The sequence below is a fragment of the Triticum dicoccoides genome, chromosome 5B (assembly GCF_002162155.2).
Source record: "Triticum dicoccoides isolate Atlit2015 ecotype Zavitan chromosome 5B, WEW_v2.0, whole genome shotgun sequence".
Taxonomy (NCBI): Eukaryota; Viridiplantae; Streptophyta; class Magnoliopsida; order Poales; family Poaceae; genus Triticum; species Triticum dicoccoides.
The window spans coordinates 468,595,115-468,613,430 of record NC_041389.1 but is presented as its reverse complement, the minus strand read 5'-3'; the positions used below and the strand labels follow the sequence as shown (position 1 = coordinate 468,613,430).

General features: G+C 47.2%; 1 protein-coding gene across 1 annotated transcript; it reads right to left on the bottom strand.

The window, feature by feature from the left end:
* Positions 1-235: 235 nt before the first annotated feature.
* Positions 236-6,608, bottom strand: LOC119310879. The gene is made up of 9 exons (XM_037586493.1): positions 6,342-6,608; positions 3,643-6,163; positions 3,216-3,517; positions 2,981-3,139; positions 2,699-2,878; positions 2,425-2,619; positions 2,112-2,210; positions 974-1,612; positions 236-864 (listed from the first exon to the last, which is right to left on the bottom strand). Exons 2-9 carry the CDS (start codon positions 6,131-6,133, stop codon positions 535-537), a joined length of 4,395 nt encoding a protein of 1,464 aa, XP_037442390.1. The 5' UTR covers positions 6,134-6,163; positions 6,342-6,608; the 3' UTR covers positions 236-534.
* Positions 6,609-18,316: the final 11,708 nt, after the last annotated feature.

Sequence of the window (18,316 nt, the reverse complement as noted above, 5' to 3'; positions counted from 1 at the left end):
AAGGTTTTGATCCTCCAAAAGTTGTCTGAAAATCTTTTTGAATCAAATAGGCCTCTATATAAAAGGGTAAGGGAAACTCACCTTATTTCCAATCTCCATGATGGTTTCTCCGGCTCCCAAAGAGCATGTGATTCCAGTAAAATGTGAGTGAACACCAACTGAACATGATGCAGCAATATAAAACACAGAGGTATAATACAGTAACAGATAACCATAACCACCAGGCCACAAGACATATGTCCAAAATAAATCTATATAATTATTATATGTTCACTTTAACGAATATATGTCGCCACCATCTGATAAGTCTACCACAATGCACTCACAACACGATCTATGAGGTAAATAGGTACAGTAAAACAACATCCAAGGTTCAAACAGAAAAAATAAGCCATGTCTAGCCAGAGCACCCAAGTTTCCCGCAAAACAACTATGCCGGCCTGTATCAGAAGACACCTCCACCTCCCTACGGCTGTGGATGAAGAATATGTGCGCACAACGCCTCGCCATCCATAGGGGGTAGTACTAACTAATTCAGAAGCGAAGAGAACTTAAACCAGGGAGGTCTAAGGTTCTGCCGGCCAGGATCAACGCGACGACAGCTAGGGCAACTGCGACTCCGATGAAGATGTACTGCCGCGTTCTCCTTTTGAACTTGTTACGCAGGGGTGCGGGCATGGGCTGCAGCTGCCTCACTGCTGGTTTACCGGGCCTCCTTGGGGGTTGTTGAGGAACATCAACATCCCTAGTATTGTCAGGTGTGTTGCTTTCAGCGTCTGTTGTAGCTATAGGTGCAGGGTTGCTCTGGACACTTGCTAAGTCTGCTGGTGCGGTGCCAACCTTTTTAGACTTCTTTGCTTTCTTCTGCAGATGTTTGGCAATAGGATGAGAATTAATAATTTGTTGTGTGGGCAATAGTGTAACAAGAAGAAATGAGGCTCTAACATGAAGGCAGAAAATTGTGGAAACATACCTTTTCCTTCATCTCAGCTTCCTTGCGCGCTTTGAACTCCGCCCTTTCCTGAGCCTTCTCTGCCTTCTTTTTCTTTCTTTCCTCAGCTTCCTTAGCTTTGGCTATTTGCTCCAAGCGGAGTTGTTCCTTTTCAGCTGCAGCCCTCTGCTCTCTTAATTCCTCCTCCTTGCGTGCCAACTCCTCCGCCTTCCTTGCTAACTCCATCTCCTCCGCCAGACGAGCCTTTTCCTTTTCAATCTGTTTTACATCTACCACTTCTGGAGCTGGAGCTGGAGCTGGGGTTATTTCTTTCTGGGATGAACCACTACCAGCTGCCTTTGGTTTGGCCTGCTTATGGGTCTGGGTTGGTGGTAAAACAGGAAAGGAATCCTCTTCTACAGGGACAACAACTGCAGTAGACTTTTCAGGTGCTGCTTCTTTAGTTGTAATGGGAACGTTTGGGCTTGAAACAGTGAGTTGAGATGGATTGTTGGGTCTTCTACTGTAATTGTTACTGGGAATGACGGGAGGCTCCTCATCAGGACCAAGTGATCTTCCATCATGGGTAGCTAATCTCCTCAGAGTGCTAATCTGGTTTGCTTCAACATACAGCCTGCGGAAGTCATCATCTTTGTTCCACATCTCCATAAAACCCTCAACCTGAAAGAGGAAGAACGTTCAAAAATTAGTGAATTACTGATCAGATTATATGAAGATCAAGAAAAAACAACTGTCATAGTTTAATAACAATTCAGTATTGATCAGTCATAGGAGGGACTATGAATATGACGAATTAGCATAGTACTTAGTTGTAGGAACTTCTCAGCCAAAGGTAGATCATAACCCTAGTAGGCTAGTACATTCAAATATGTATTACTCCCTCCGTCCCAAAATAAGTGTCTCAACTTTGTACTAGCTCTAGTACAAATTTGTACTAAGCTCAAGACACTTATTTTGAGACGGAGGGAGTATTATAGCACTGACACGAGATTAAAAATTGCAAATGCTAGTGGATTGTATCTGTTCTGTTGGCCAATTGGCTCAAAAGCGCTTGTAAGTTGACCAGCTCAAGCAATTGAAACATCAAAACCAAGGCCAAATATCCATCCTACCAAATGCATAACTAAGACAATAACAGAGAGGGGGTTGTCTGATTTACCTGATTATTACAATATGACTGAAGTCCATCAATGTCACCACTTGATAAGAGCTTGCCCGCAGCATCGCGGTCCTTCTTGTACATGAAGAAGTACTTGTTCTGCCGTGCCAAAGATATAGACAAGGATTTTCAGTTTCTTACAAAGCTAACCAGAAATACTACAGAATAGACTCTGCATTATTAGAATATTAGTCACTAGCACAGTAGTATTTCTCCTAAATAATAATCTATAACGCCATGTTGACTTTGTTTATTTAGCATTAAAATATTGCACTACAGAATGAACACTACAAGCCTACAAGAAGCTTCTCACCTTCTTGCCCGGTTCCCCTCTCAGCTCAACCCACTTCTCATAGGCCTGTTGACGTAGTTCATTGGCAGCATACAAGTCATCATTTAACTTTCTGAGAGCAGCTCTTTCATCCTCGAAAGATTTTTGAATCTTTTTTCTGTTCTCCTCAAGGGACTTCAGATTTTTGAAAAGTAAATCTGCTTCCTTCTTCAAAGTCTAGAGAAAAGAACATAGGTCAATACAAAAATTAATGAAATATGAATTGAGAAGAACAAGGTGTGGCTTAAGAAAATACCTTATGTTGCTCATGAATGTGATCCTTTTGATGGAATGCTTCACTCATTTCAGCCTCTGAGCCCATATTGGAGCACGCTTGCTTCCTTTGGGCTTTCAGATCATTAATCTCTTTAATGAATAGCTTCTCTTCTTTCAAAGAAATTGTTTCATGTTCCATAGTCCTCTGTTTCCTCACGATCTAAATCATCAGAATTTTGAACATAAGATGGCAGATCAAAAATTGCAATAATATAACATGAGAAATGGTAATAAGGTCAATACACCAGCAGAGAATTCTTACCAACTCATCAATTTCTTCAACTGAAGTTGCTTGATTCAACTTCCCAATAGTTGACCGTACACCATCAAGAACATTCCTCTTGCCAGCATGTGCAGCTCTCGCTTCAGTCTCTTCTTTCCGTGCTGCCTCTAACTTTTCCCGATACTCATCAAAGGCAGCCTGCAATATATAAATACAAAAGTCAGAAACATGCTAAGGAAGGAAAAGGGGACTTGAACATTTGGAGGCCTGTTACCTTTTGCTTTTTCTTGCGAGCATTAATTGCATCTCTTTCCTGAGTCAGGCGATCCAGATGAACTTGAGCATCTTGTACCTTTGCCCAGACATCATCGCCCGCAAGTTTAGGAACCTTTACGATGAAGAACTTGTGTGGCCTCATGAGTTGTATATTTCCCTTGTCACTCTCAAGATCAACAGGCTGTTCAACAGGCGACTCACTGGAGTCCTCAGCAATCTTCTCCTTGCCTTTGTGTTCATGTTCATCATCATTCTCATGTTCCACTGGAACTACCCCGTCAACAGATGAAGGTTCCACTACTGTTATGCAATAACTAGGGTCAGCATTTGTACTTCCACAAACAACTATATTCAGCACTAACTTCAAGGAGAAAATATATAAATTTGAAAAACCAATAGTATAGCCAAACAAAAATAATGCATACCTTCCAAAGATTTGGTTTCAACCTCAGTAGAAGATATATTGCATGCATTTATATTTTCAGTATCTTTGGATGTCTCATCTGACGTGGCGGTTGCCTTGTCCGTATGAGGAGCCTTAACTCCAGATTCCAATGTAACAACTGGCAGGCAAGGATATTCAGTCAGAGAAACTAGCTCTTCACGCGTAGTTGATGTGTCAAGAATGTCCGGCTGGTCATTATTAGATTGGCAATCTGTAACCAAATCACGTGATTCGCCTATTTGCGAAACATCACCAGCTTCAGGAGCCACATCAGATTCACTTCCTGGGGCAGAAGAGGGTTTAACTTCATCTACAACAGAAGCTTTATTATCAGTCAATGCAACAGCTTCACCTTGATCAACAGCAGTTTCGCTAAGAGATGCACCTCCTGTATCATATCTGAGTTCAGCGTCATCTGTCACAGCAGTTCCATGTTCCGTGGAAACACCAGATATAACTTCATCGACAGCTGTGCTAGATATTTCATCAGAATTACACTCCTCTGCTTGTACATGATCACAACTTTCCAACTCAGTATCCGGTTTTACGTAATTGTTATCAATGAAATCAATGGACCTTGGCTCATTATGGAAAGTAGATGCTGCAGCCGCATGCAACGCAACGTCTTCAACAACCTCCATCTCTTTACCTGGTTCTGCCTCTACCACAGCATTGTCACTTTTATCAGCTGCAGCTGCACCAGTGCCAGGTAATTCCAACTGCTCATGTTTTCCAGTCTGTACAGAAGAATATTCATTCTGGGCTAAATGTGCGTCCTCAGGGGAAACTTCTTTGTTTACCTCCTCCTCAACTTGGTCGGACGAATTCGCATGCAATGGTACACTCCTGTCTTCAGATGCCGACTTGAGATCCGGTGTTTGCACGCTATCTGCTGCGTTCATTTCCAACATGACAGCCTTCACATCAGAAACTGCAGTGTTTCCATCACCTGCAGCATCTTCTACCTGGAGTATGTGATCCCCCTTAGGTTCAACAACTGGAGCTTCTGAATTTACTGACTGATGTGTGACAGAAGAGACATCAACCTTAACGGATTCATTATCTTGCACAATTTGTTCACTTATTCCCTCCTTCACAACTTCAGCAGGAATGGCCTCATTTGTACCCTCCTTTGCGGGAGGTTTTGCTTCCTCGTCAGATGAGGGGACAACAACCGTATGACCATCATGCAAATCCCCCTCACCATCCTTTACTACTACGCCCTCCACTTCAACCACAACAGAGGCAACTTCGCTCTCTCCCTCAAGCTCCAAAGAAGTGTCAGCAGTGTCCTTGGCACAGCCAAGCCCGTTTGCAACAACTTCCTCTTCTGAAGGTCCCTTAGAAGTCGCTTCACAATCGCCTCCATCCAATACTTCAGGCTGAGAAGTGTCCTTGGCACAGCCAGGCCCGTTTGCAACAACTTCCTCTTCTGAAGGTCCCTTAGAAGTCGCTTCACAATCGCCTCCATCCAATACTTCAGGCTCAGTAGTCAGTGCTTCTATTTGCTGCCCTTTGCTCCCATCAGCTTCTATCTCAGGAGCAGATGTGCCAGAATCAGCAATCTGCTCAACATGGTCATGCCCGTTGCTCCCATCCTGCTCCACCAGCTCTGTGACTGCAGCATGCTCATGTTTGCCCTCATCGACGTTAATCACAGGATCAGTAGCAGTCACACTTGTGTCAGCATCATGCTGTCCAGTCACCCCCGAGACACCTGATCCATCTGTACCTGACTCCATGATCTCAGCAGCAATCTCTTCTCCTTTGCTCTGCTCGCCACTGCCCTCAGACTCCAAGACAATGGAACCAGACTCAGCCTGTGTGGGGGGCTTATCTGAACCACTGGACTCTGCTGGAGCATTCTTCTCTCCATCCTGCTGTTCTTCAGGAGCAACAACCTCAGTGGCAGCACTTTTTTCACTTTCTCCATCGTTGACATTAAGCACAGATTCCACGGCATGTGGAGCAGAATCATCAGCAGCGTCAGCATGGTCAATCTTAAGTTCTGTTGCTGCATCTTGACCATCAAGCTCTCCAGCGGCAGCAGTGCCCTGGTCCCCCGGTCCAGCTTCAGAATTGTGGCTTTCCTCACCTTCTACTTCGCCCACACCATCAACCTCAGACTCCGCCGGAGCGGGGCTAGCATGCCCGTTGGAAGATGGGAGGCCGACGGCGCCGTCCGGAGCGGCCAATTCCCCACCGGCGGTGGGGTAATCTCCGCCCGCGTCAGCAGCCGGGGCTGCATTGGCCCGGGGCAGATCCTCCTCCTCCGGGCGGGAATCCGGCTCGGCCCCGGCGCCCGTGTCCGAGCCGGGGTCCGAGTGGCCGTCGGAGTCGCCGTTGACGATCACGAAGGGGCCGCCCACCCCCTCGCGCTCCTCCCCCGTCGGGGAGACCGCCTTGGCCGCCGCCAATTCCGCCTTCGGCGCCTCGCCGGCGCCGCCGCGCGCCGTCCCCTCGGCCGTCATTGCCGCACAACCGCGGATCACGCCCCGATCCTGCACGCCAGAGCCAAAAACAACACCGCCCCGTCAGCCCCCGCCTCGCCCGGATCACAGATCAAACACGCAATCCGCCAACGACGAGCGAACCCGGCACGAAACCGAGGCCCCATCACGCACACAGATAGATTGACGAAAACGAAACAGAAGATCTCGAGGCAGGGGAGGCACTTACAACTCAGGCCGCGGATCCGGGCAGCACCTCTCCTCCGCCGTCGACCCCTCGCCGCTCCGAGCGCGGCGGCAACGGGACGAGCGAGATCGATCCGGGCGCGTGCGCGATCGGTCGGCGAGACGGATCTGTGTCCCTCTCTCGCGGCGTCGGCCTCCGTTCTGTGTGTTTCTGTTGTGCGCTTCGGGGTGGGTTTTGGCGGTGATTTATTCCGAGGACTCGACTCTCCTGCTCAGATCTCTCTCTTCCTGCGGGCGCTGGCCGCGGCTACTTGTAGTGAGAGAGGAGAGAGGGAGGAGGAGGCGTGGTGCGGCCAGCCGAAAAGTGGTTCGGATATGGACCCGATCCGCAAACAAACTGCCTTCCTACGGGTCTTCTTTTTTTTGGTTTTTGTTGGAAACAAACTCTGGCCTGGCCTCACACGGCCTCCTCTCGCGATTTCGTGTGGCCTGCGAGGTCCTCCTCGTAAACCTGCGGGGAGGCCTCCTTGCATAAATGTCAAAAATCTTTGAGGTTGTATTTCGAGGAGCCTAATTGTAATTGTGTTGCACAGTAGGGTAGAGCAAAGATGGCAGTGCCATCCAAGGAGTGGTAGGGTTTTGTGAGGAGGTGATCTTTTAGGTTATGCTCAGAGGAAATTTAATTTTTTTTAAAAAACGATCCGACTACCGTTGGTTAAGCGCGCGAATCCAATCAACGGTTACTCTTAAGTTTGAAAGGTGGCAAGCGCCCGCCATGCGGTCCCGCGCTTCTCCTATTCTTTCCCGGGTCGTCAGCTCATTTCCTCTTTCGGCTTGTTTGATAGCCCGTGTTGGTGCTACCATGCTAGGTATTCCAGATTCCATCTATGTTCTTAAGAGTTCTTTTCTTTTGTGGTATTAGGCGTAGTAATACGATACGCGTCTATGTCATGATAAAAGTTTTTTAAGAGATGATCCATTTGAAAAATGTCGACCGTTGGTTAAACGCGGGAATCCAATCAACGGTTACTCTTAATTTTGAAGGGTCGCAAACGGATGCCACGTCGTCCCACCCCCTATTCCTTCCCGCGCACCGCCCCCATTTCCTCTTACGCCTTTTTTGGAGCATGTGTCGATGTTAGGTATTTGGACTATAGAGGTGTTCTTAGAATATCGTCCCTTTTGCAGTATCATGTAATGTAAGATGATACATCGTCCAAAGCTATGATAAAAGCTTTTTGAAGAGATGATTGTTAACATATGGTGGGAAGAAATTGCAATACAATGACTGATGACCGTTAGATAAGCGCGCGAATCTAATCAACGGTTACTCCTGATTTGAATTTGGAAACTCACCCGTGCCCGCCACGTGGTCCCGTGCTTCTCGAACTCCTTTCCCGCACCTTCCCGTTATTTATTCTTTCGGTCTGTTAGGAGGTCATGTAGGTGTTGGGGATTTGGGAGTCAGGTGGTGTTCTTAGAAGGACGTTCTCTTTTACTTTATCATACACAGTAAGATGATACATCATCCAAGCCACGAGAAAACGTGTAACTCCAAATGGCTGCATTTTCAAAATACGTCAACTACTAGTTAAGCGCAAGAATTTAATCAACGGCTACCTTTTAATTTGAATTTGAAAAGTCATCAATGTCTACCACGTGGTCGCGCGCTTCTTCTACTCGGTTCCACGCCCTCCCCTCATTTCCCCTTGGGTCCTGCTTGGGAGCCCATGTCGGTCCTAAGTATTTTGGAGCCCAGCATGTCATCCAGTATACAACAAAAGAAGTTTCAGAGCCCGTGACAGTGCTGAGTATTCTGGAGCCTACCAGTGTGTGTAGAATAGTCTCTTTTGCGTTATCGATAGAGTAAGATGGCACGACATCCAAGTCACGACAAACGCGTTTCATAAGATGATCGCTCACTTCGATCAAACGAAGATACTTTCAAAAAAACAACGACCACTAGTTAAGCACGTGAATCTAACCAATGGTTACTCTCAATTTTGAATTTGAACAGTCATCATTCCCACCACATGGTCTCGTGTGTCTCCTATTCTTTCCCGCACCCCCCCCCTCGCTTGTTTGCAACACGTGTCATTCTGGAAGACAATGGTGTTCTTAGAAGGTTTTTTTTTTCTTTTGCGCTATCAAATATTAGTAAGATGGTATGTTGTCCAAGCAACAACACAAGACTTGTTGATACTTGTTCTCGAAATAAATTTGCATTTCAAAAAACAACAATGTTAGTTATGCATGCATAATATGGTAGTTGAGTCATGGTGCAAAAATTATAATGTTACATTCAAGTGTTTGTGTTCGACTCGACTTTGTATAACACAAACCTAAGGGATATCTTCTTCTCCCGACATCCATGGAATACGTGTACATTGAATTTAGGGGTGAAAGATAATATAAAATGAGGAAACATAATGACATAGTGGACGAAAGAATGGAAATATCGAAGTGGTCCACATGTCATCTAATCCTCTCGTCCATGAGAGTGGCCTATCATCTACCACCCCTCCAAAAGCACGGAGAACGAAGAACCAAATCCATCTCACTCATACATATCTATAATCCGGCATCCACGTTGCTATGTTTGCCACCAAGTGCATTTAGTTCTAAACATCTATCCGGTCTCAACCGTCAAAGTATGTTGATCCAAAGAGCCAGATTCCTTCACTAGCCTTTAACATGGGAGCTACATCTCTCAAGAGATACCCATAACTAGGCTTCGTAATTATCCCAGACAATCTATTTCCTCCCCAAATGAGGCTACACCAAAACTCTTCCAAATATAGGACAGTGATCGCATGGATCGGGAACATTTCATTCTTGGATATACGAATTGAATTCTAAAAAATGCTATTATTCCGAGTGTTGCATAATTTTGGAGATCTTAAACTTTAATTGTTGAATTTTTTTTATGATCAATTGTGTGACACGCACACCCATGCGATGGTAACTAGCGCATGAGAGAAGTTCTATAAACAGTGGAATGAGACTTCAGATCCCACAACAAGAGACGACATCAATCTGTCCTCCGCATACACTTCCTCACTCTTTAATGGATCAACGCTCGCTGCGAGGTAGTTCAAATTCCCGACTCCTAACATTGTGTAGTGTTGTAGTTACATAGTAGTAGATCTACATGCTTCCTCCTATCGAGTATCCTCTACCCTAGGTTTGGACCCGCCAAACTCCTTCCTTAATGTTTATTGCCATGTTGAAAGATTGGATCAACATTATTGCGAGGTTCGTTACTGATTTATCCCATATGTGGTTGTATAAAGTTTCCTTGTGGCACTTTGGGTCAATAATCTTCGCTCGACCCCACATTTCATCTCCCTTGACCCGTCATGTTATCCTTTTGTGTTGCACTTGCTTGTGTTCTCTAAAGGGTTACTATATACTCCCTCCGTATATAAGGTTACTGACCCTAAGTGCACCAGGGTTGAAAGTTTTACATCATATGTTCGTAGCTTCCTTAGGATCTCAATCTAGAAGGAACGTGGTGTTATGTGGCGACAATGTTGATCTCAACGGAGTTCCTCCTTAACCGACATGAATTAAAGGCACTCTCCTTGTGCTACCGATGGTAGGCATGTCAGCCTATTCGAGGATTACCACCATATATTAAGTCATTTTACTTTGATACCATTGACTTCCCTGGAGGAGGACATTGCAAAATTTCAAGGTATTTCTTGTAAAAAATTAATCAAGGGTGTATATGCATTTTTGTTATGTTTAAGGGATATACTTGTTAAAGTTCTGTCATGCCCAATTTTTCAGTAGGTCGCAATTTATGAAAACACGAGGGACCACAAATCAAGTACTCCTTTAATCACACATTTTCAAGAAAAAATATTCATTATTTGTGACTTTTTAATGCATAATATTTTTTAAATCTTTCAATTAAAGAAAAATATAAATCTATTCACCCGTAATTTTAAATTTTTTTTGCAAAAAATTAATGGCAGATTTCAAATTTAGGAAGAAATTAAATGGTATTAACACTATTAATTCAATAGTAGGAAGATGATGAATGCACACTAAATTTCCAAATCTTATGGTTAAAGAAAAAATCTTGATAAGTATGATGTTGCTCGTATATTTGGAACATTTTTGTAATTACAGGGAGGATATAAATGCATTTATGATCTACTCCATATCTAAAATCAAAACATTTCATTAACATTTTGCATAAAAAAAATTCCAGAAATATGAGCAACACCTAAAATTTAATCACAAGATATGGGAAATTAATACACGTCTATCATCTTCCTGGTATTGAAATACTAACAGTGTTAGTACCAATTTAATTTCTTCCTAAAATTGAAATATGTCATTAAATTTTTGCTAGTAGTGAAAAATATGCACTATATAATGCATGGATTTGTATTGGGATTGCATTGCTATGAATCATCTATCTTCTTCCCAAAATTGATGGTGTACTACTGGCACCCAGTTATATTCTTCCTGGCATGGGAACCCCGTTGATAGAACTCGTTTAACTTCTTCCAATTTTAGACCGCGCCATTAATTTGTTCCTGAAAAAGGGTGGTAAAGCACGCCCTCTTTTGCGCTGCTATTTTAGACCACGATTCGCCCAAGGAGGAAAAATTGATTGCTGGATTTGCTTGGTGCAAGCGAATAAATGATGGCCATTTTTGCAAGATATTCTAGGATTTTTCTCATTATATATACGGTGACGATTGTGGTACTATATGGTACAGCCTGTGTTTTTTGCTGGTGTAGAGCTAGCTGCGGGCCCCGATGCACAGGGGAAACTTCCTGGCCGCCTACTTGTTGCCAGACTCGACGGGTCTGGGCCTATGGACCGCTATTTTCATCATGTGCGCCACGTTGAAAATCCAGACGAGTCTCTGGACCACGATGAAAAACGTCCCGAAAACCTGAGAACTCGGTATAAACCCGGTTTTATCTGGAGAAAATTTGAACGCGTGCCGGGCGCGTCTGTACGAGCGGGTCCAGGGCAGGTAGATAGATGGTGGCCACGACCCGTTTTATCTACCGCAACCGGTAGGCAGGCACTCCACGGCGCGCACGGTAGATCCGGCGTCACCGTACCGTAAAGGCGCGGTCGATCTCCGCGGACCCGGATGCGTTTCCCTCTTTTGACCGGGGCCTCCGGGGCAGTTCGCGATGCTGGCGCAACCCGGGAAAGAAAGGAAGAAAGAATACGCGAACCGCATTTGACCCCGCCGTCCCCACGCCACCGCGGCGGTAGTAGCTCGGCGCCGGCCCGAGATCCATGGAGTTTATGCGATAGAGACAACGGATTAGGCGCCCCGTCCCCGCCTCTTTTTCCCTACTCCCTCCGTCCGGGGGTATAAGTCATTCGCGTAGTTCTAGGTCATCGATTTAAGGAATTAAATATGTGTTATATGTCATGAAAAGTATACCACTAGATTTCCACACGGATGTAGTTTTTAAATATATATTTTTTATCACATATAATACATATTTAGATAGTTAAATTATCGACCTAGAACTACGCGAATGACTTATACATCGGGACGGAGGTAGTACCGTTTTCCGGCTGGCCAGGCGGCCCGGCGCGGCGGGCGGGTCAAATCGAGACGCGACCGGCCGACCCACCGGCCCGCGCGTGGCGTGGGCACGTAGTACCTCGGACGGACGGACCCGAGCCTACGTAGGGTCGGTCCCCGCCTCGCGTCGCGTCCCGATCTGGGTGCGTGCTGCCTGCTCAACAAGCGTGCGTCGCGTCGGCGTCGCATCCTGTTGGACGTCGACGGGGACACTGTTCTGTTCTTTTATCGTGCGGCTCCATCCCTGGACATGTCGACGGGGGCGTGTACTGCACTGCCTCCCACTGGCCGCTGCCCGCGTCGTCGTCCGTCGGGATCGGTGCACGCAGCGCATATTCTGATGCTAGTATATTCCTCCTCCCTCCCCCTACGGCGGGCTCGCCGATCACGATGCTCCGTCCGTCCGTAGGCCGTAGCAGTAGTATGATTCAGTCGTCAGTTTAAGTATTTGATTATTGTTAATCGGCCGGTGGATCTGAAGTAACATCCGTTGCTTTCGGTGTCGCAGGCGAAGCACGCGGGCGGGCGAGCAGCATGTGGCCGCAAAGGCGCGATCTTCGGGCCGGACCGGGCCGAATGATGCGGTCCGACTCCGATCCCCCGGGTCTTTTGACCGGTCGAGGAGACAGCCACTATTTTTAACTTAACAGGGGAGCTCGATTGCTTCTGCTGCTGGCTACAGAGTGCAGAAAGCTGCGTTCGCATCTCGATTTGTTTGCCTTGCAAGCCTGGCATCGCCAGCATTTGGCGTCTCTTTCTTTCTTTTTTTGAACTTATTTGGCGTCTCTTTCGACTAGTGCGAATTTACCACTTCAGGAACCGCGCGCGTTCCAACAGGAAACTCGGCAGCTGGCGCCTGGCAGGGATCGGTCGCTGGTTTCTTCACGATTCAGATCTCGCCTGTGCCGTGCCCGGGGTAGATATTTGCTTTGCTGGATCCAGAAAGCCACCTGTGCAGCCCCAGCAGTCCAGTACTGCTGACCGGTCTGCCCCCGTTCCGTTCCGTCCGTCCGTCCACCTCTACGATCGACTGCTCACCTATGCAAAGATGAACAGACTCAACGGCCGTCAGCCATCACACCACGAGTGATGCTGGCAGAAATTTTTGACCCATGCAATATATCTCTATATATATCCTGAATATATCTCCGGGGCAGGACCTTAGCAGTAAGAGGTGTCCTGGACGTCACCACCCACTGCTATAGTAGCCTGTGGCAGGACCTTAGCACGAGAATCCGTCACGTCGCCGAAGAAGACGCAGAGATGGATATTGTAGATAGACATAGAGAGGAGAAAAAAGGCTGCACGTCACGGTCGATCTAGAAGCCGTTCCGTATGGTGACCACGACAAGCCGGAACCACCACCACCGCCGATTCCCTGATGAGTCCACTTCCACTTCAGTGCCGGAGAGGCCATTTTTAACCAGGTCGCTCCTGATAAAACGGGCAGCGCGGGAGCACATTTTCTCGGCTGCAAACGGGATGCCCGGCCGCTGCCAGCGCTAGGCCCGCCTGTGACGTACACGCTGCCGGCTTGGCTTTGGACACCGGCCGGCCGGCTTTGGTCCCCGTGCGTCGCCTGTCGCGTCACCGGCAGGGGGAAAGCCTGGCTGAGGCATACGTGCGGCGAGCGACGAACGCCTCGCGCGTGCGCGCGCGCGCGCTGGTGTCACGTACTGCCGTCGTCGGCCGCGGCGCGCGGCTGCGTCCGTCAGCAAACTTTGCCGCGACGGCGCGCATGGGCGGGCGCCCGCACGGTTCGCCGCTCGCGGCAGCATCCGTCTGTGGCTCTGCGGGACGTGGAAAGCCCGCCGACCTGGGTGCGTCACGGCGTGGAGTGAGCAGCACCACGCAGAACGCACCGGGCCGGCTGGCCGGACCCCAACCACCGACGACGCACGCGCGCCTGCGTCGGCGTGTACACCTGTGCGGCCTGCCTGTTGTTACCCGTAAATGCTTGCGCCGGACTCCACTAGAAAGATATGCTTAAGCTGGATCTGACGTACGTACGGGGCACGCGGATCGATCGGTGTAGCTATCAATGTACCGCCAGGGCGCCAGCCTGATCCTGATCATGGCAGAGGAAAAAATGGAACGGAGACCTCCATCGGAGTTGAGGTCTTTGAAAACCGAGCCAACTCCAACGCGCGACCCTATTTCATCCGTCCTTGTCTGTCCGTCTGGAAAACGGATACAAATCGTGGCCTAACGAGCTACTGCAAACGGATGGGCGTTCATTTTTTGTCCACCCCCATTTTCGCTTTAAAATTTAGGCCGTGTTTGCGTGGAAACGAACAGAGCACGGATGGGCGGGATGCACGACCTTATCCTCACCCTAGTCCGCCTGTCGGTGACACAAACTCCTTTTCCCCTTCCCTACGCGGCGTAAAGCTCTCCTCCACTGCCATCCATTTTTTGGCCGCTCCGCTGCTATCCAGGCCGGCCACCCAACAACCCCGCCGCATCTACCCCGCCTCCTCCCGCTTTTCAGAGGACTTGTGTCGCCGTTTGTGGGCTTTTCTTTGCCACCGCCGGTGCTAACACGACCGCTGACGATGTTCGTCGACCTCAACACCGCCAGCCTCGTGTTGCAAGGCACATGTCGCCCTTGTTTTTGCTCCTACATGCCGCTGGCTGTACGGGGAGGCCGGGGTGCTCTTCATCGGCCGCGTCTCCATCACGACCGCAAGGTGTTCGACACTTTGCTCCCAAGGTACCATGGATAGTGGGGACGAGTTTTTTTCACAACTTCATTTGTTCATTGGATGATTCATCGTCAGGCGTTGTTGCATTGGTCGTCAATGACCACATTGCTACGCAACAGCCGGGGTTCAAGGGTTCAAGCCCGGGCCATGATCCGGCGTTGAACCGCAACAGAGAGAGCGGTCATACCCTGGGCTACGCCGATTACTTTGAGAGCAACCCCCTCTTCAAACTCCATCTATTCCGGTGCCGCTTCTGGATGACGAGGCATGTGTTCAATCGTATTCGGGAGGGAGTGGTGGCATATGATAATTATTTCGAGTGCAAGGCAGATGCCCTTGAAAAGGTTGGCTTCTCCTCTTATAAAAAATGAACCGCAGCTATTTGTATGCTTGCATACGGGATTCCCGGTGATCTGGTGGATGAGTACGCCCGCATGAGTGAGTCCACATGTCTCGTATCAATGTATAGGTTCTTCAAGGACGTGGCCGCAGTGTTTGGCCATGAGTACCCGCGAGAGCCAAATGCCGTAGTTACAACCAGATTGTTGGCGATCTATGCAGATAGAGGCTTTCCGGGGATGCTTGGCAGCATAGGTTGTATGCACTGTAAGTGGAAAAACTGTAAGGGGCATGTGAAAGGTTAAAGTGCCATACTAGAAGTTGTGGCTTCACAAGATCTTTGGAGATGTCACTCTTTTTTTGGCACGTCTAGTTCTCATAATGACATCAACGTGCTTCAGCGTTCTCCGGTGTTCCCAAGGCTTGCAGAAGGCCATTACCCAGAGGCCAACTTTGAGATCAATGGCCACCAGTACAACAAGGGATACTACCTAGTTGATGATATTTATCCTCACTGGTCAACTCTTATGAAGACAATATTCAATCATGAAGGAGAGAAGAAATCACTAGTGCAGAACCGGGCAATAGCATCGGTTCGTAAGGTCCTTTAGTGCCGGTTCCATAACCGGCACTAAAGTGTGGGCACTAAAGCCCCCCCCCCCTTTAGTACCGGTTCAGCATAAACCGGTGCTAAAGGGAAACCACGTGGCACGAGCCAGCTCCAGGGGCCTGGAGCCCTTTAGTACCGGTTAGTAAGACCAACCGGTACTATAAGTTTTTTTTCTTTTTCATTTAATTTTGTGTTTCCATTTTAATTCTTTTTCGTTTGCTGGTATTTTACGATACTACACATTGTACACGTTATGCATATATATATCATCAATGTCTCACAAACCATCATATTAATTAATTCACACATACACACATGTATAGCTGCTGAGACCCCCTTTGCTGGGTAAGTGAGTCGATCTGCTCCTGCTGCCGCTGGAATTTGACTACCAATTCTGCTTGACTTGCTTCTAGGCCTTGAAGGCGTTCATAGTCCCGCTTCCTCTGCTCCTCCTCCATCTTCCTCTTCTTCTCCTCCGCAATCTTCTTTCTCGCACGGGTTCTGTAGTCGGTGTTCCAGTCTGAAAACCCCTCATACCACGGAATAGCGCCCTTGCCTCGTGTTCTTCTCGGGTGTTCAGGATTTCCCAGGGCACGCGTAAGCTCGTCGTTCTCTCTGTTGGGCTGGAACACTCCCGATCGTGCCTCTTCTATTGCAACAAGTATCGCATCGTCGGCTCCCTTCAGACTTGCCCTCGTCGAAACATTGCCTGTCTTCGGGCCCAACTCCCCCCATGCGCATAGAACCAAGTCCTGACCCTGGGGGGGCAGCTCTTAGTAACCGGAGTGGCACCTGCATCCTCCATCTCTTTCTCAGACTTATCCCACTTAGGCATTGCCACCGCATAGCCACCTGGGCCCAGCTTATGGAACTTATCCTTTTTTCGGCATTCTTCTTGTTTATTCTCGACCGTTCCTTAGCTAATTCCGAATCCTTGAATTTCACGAAATCGTCCCAATGAGCACGTTGGTTCTCTAGTGTTCCCTCGAATACTGGAGTCTTCCTTCCTCCCTTGACGTACTTGTCCCGTTCACGATTCTTGTGGTTCTTGAATGCAACCGCCATCTTCCTAAGAGCAGCGTCCTTGACTTTCTGCACATCTGCTTCTGTGAAATGATCTGGTAGGGTGAAATGTTCCATGAGAGTATCCCAAAGCAGATCTTTTTGATTCTTGTCGACAAAAGTAACATCTGGACGTGGAGCAGCGTCCTCTTTGCCTTTTTGTCTTTTGTCTTTTGCTGGCTCTCTCCATTCTTGAAGGGAGATCGGGAGTTGGTCCTTCACAAGAACTCCACACTGACGAACGAACTTGTCCGCAATCTTTTTAGGCGCTAATGGTTCGCCATTAGGTCTGACTGCCTCGATATTGTACTTTACGCCCTCCTTCAACTTTTTGTTCGGGCCTCGTTTCGTCCTTTTGCCTGAAGATTTGCTCGATCCGGATGGCTGAAAGAATAAAGATCGATTCGTTAATATATCTTCAAGTCATTTAAAACATGTGATGATCACCAGATACCTGCTTATATAAATATATATACCTCACCGGTCTTTGTTGTTTCAGGATCAACATGTTCTTCGTCATCGTCATAATCGTAGTTCATGACTTCATCAATTCGGTTGTCGCGATCGAATATCATATCACCCTCTCCGGTGTTGTTTAGAAATTCGGAGCCGTCATAATCTTCTTCATTCTGATCATCATCTGGCCCGCGTATCATATCGAACATGGTCTGTTCTCCCTCTCTGTCGGTATTGTCTGCCATAGCTTTTATTTAACTAATTCAAAAGAAATATAAAACAATTTAGTATTCAAATTACATCGTCTCGAATAATAGATATAATCTCGAATACTTCGTCTAGAATAATAGATATAATCTCGAATACATCGTCTCGAATAATATATAATATTGAATAGTACATCACTGGCTAGCTAATTAAAGATCGAATACTACAGAAGAATCTAGGACACTCACGGTTCCTGCGGCGCGGGCGGTGGACACCCAAAGAGAAGGAACCCTCACAGGATCATAGCTGAAGTGAGATCCCCGAAGATACTGCCAGGTATTGGAGAACCTGCCGCCCTCTAACGCAACCATGTAGCGATGGACGTGCTCGTCCTCCTCCCTGACACGGCGACGTACCACCTCCGGCGGGGCCGGGTCCCTCCGCACCGAAACTGGCCCACGCGAACGCCACCAAACGAGATCAGGGTCGACGACGGGACCCGGGGCCGGGTTCCTCATCAAGCGGCGCGCCCGTCCAGGCAGCACCTCCCAGTGCCAGCCCGGCGGAGCCCAGTCCCGGACATGGGTCGGCTGGACGTCGTCGCGGACGGGTCGACGGCGAGGATGCGGGCCGGGCATCGTCGAGAACAAATACTAGCTATATGCCCGCAAAAAGTAATACTTTTTTAATGATTGGATTTTGATAACTAAAATTTCTAACATTTATACTATTTCAAAAATCTATATACTATTTCATACTAATTAAGCATCTAACACTAAAAACACAAAACACAACTTCTATACATCCATTAAAAAACTGAAAAACAACATTATATAAAAAATTTCCATACTAATTAAACACTAATTATATACTAATAATAATAATCTAAATTATATACTAATTAAACATAAAAAATTTCCATACTAATTAAACACTAATTAAACACTAATTTCCATATAAATTTTTTTGATAACTAAAACAATAATAATCTAAACTAATTAAACATACAAAATATGTATATACTAATATATACATGCATTAATTCATACATATATATGTGTGTGTG

Bases quoted from the DNA above. Each gene is read 5' to 3' on its own strand.
- LOC119310879 (XM_037586493.1), bottom strand. From the start codon at position 6,133: ATGACGGCCGAGGGGACGGCGCGCGGCGGCGCCGGCGAGGCGCCGAAG. The intron at 3,140-3,215 runs GTAACAGGCCTC...TATATATTGCAG, and splicing joins CTCGCAAGAAAAAGCAAAAG to GCTGCCTTTGATGAGTATCG. The intron at 1,613-2,111 runs GTAAATCAGACA...TTCCTCTTTCAG, and splicing joins AGTCATATTGTAATAATCAG to GTTGAGGGTTTTATGGAGAT.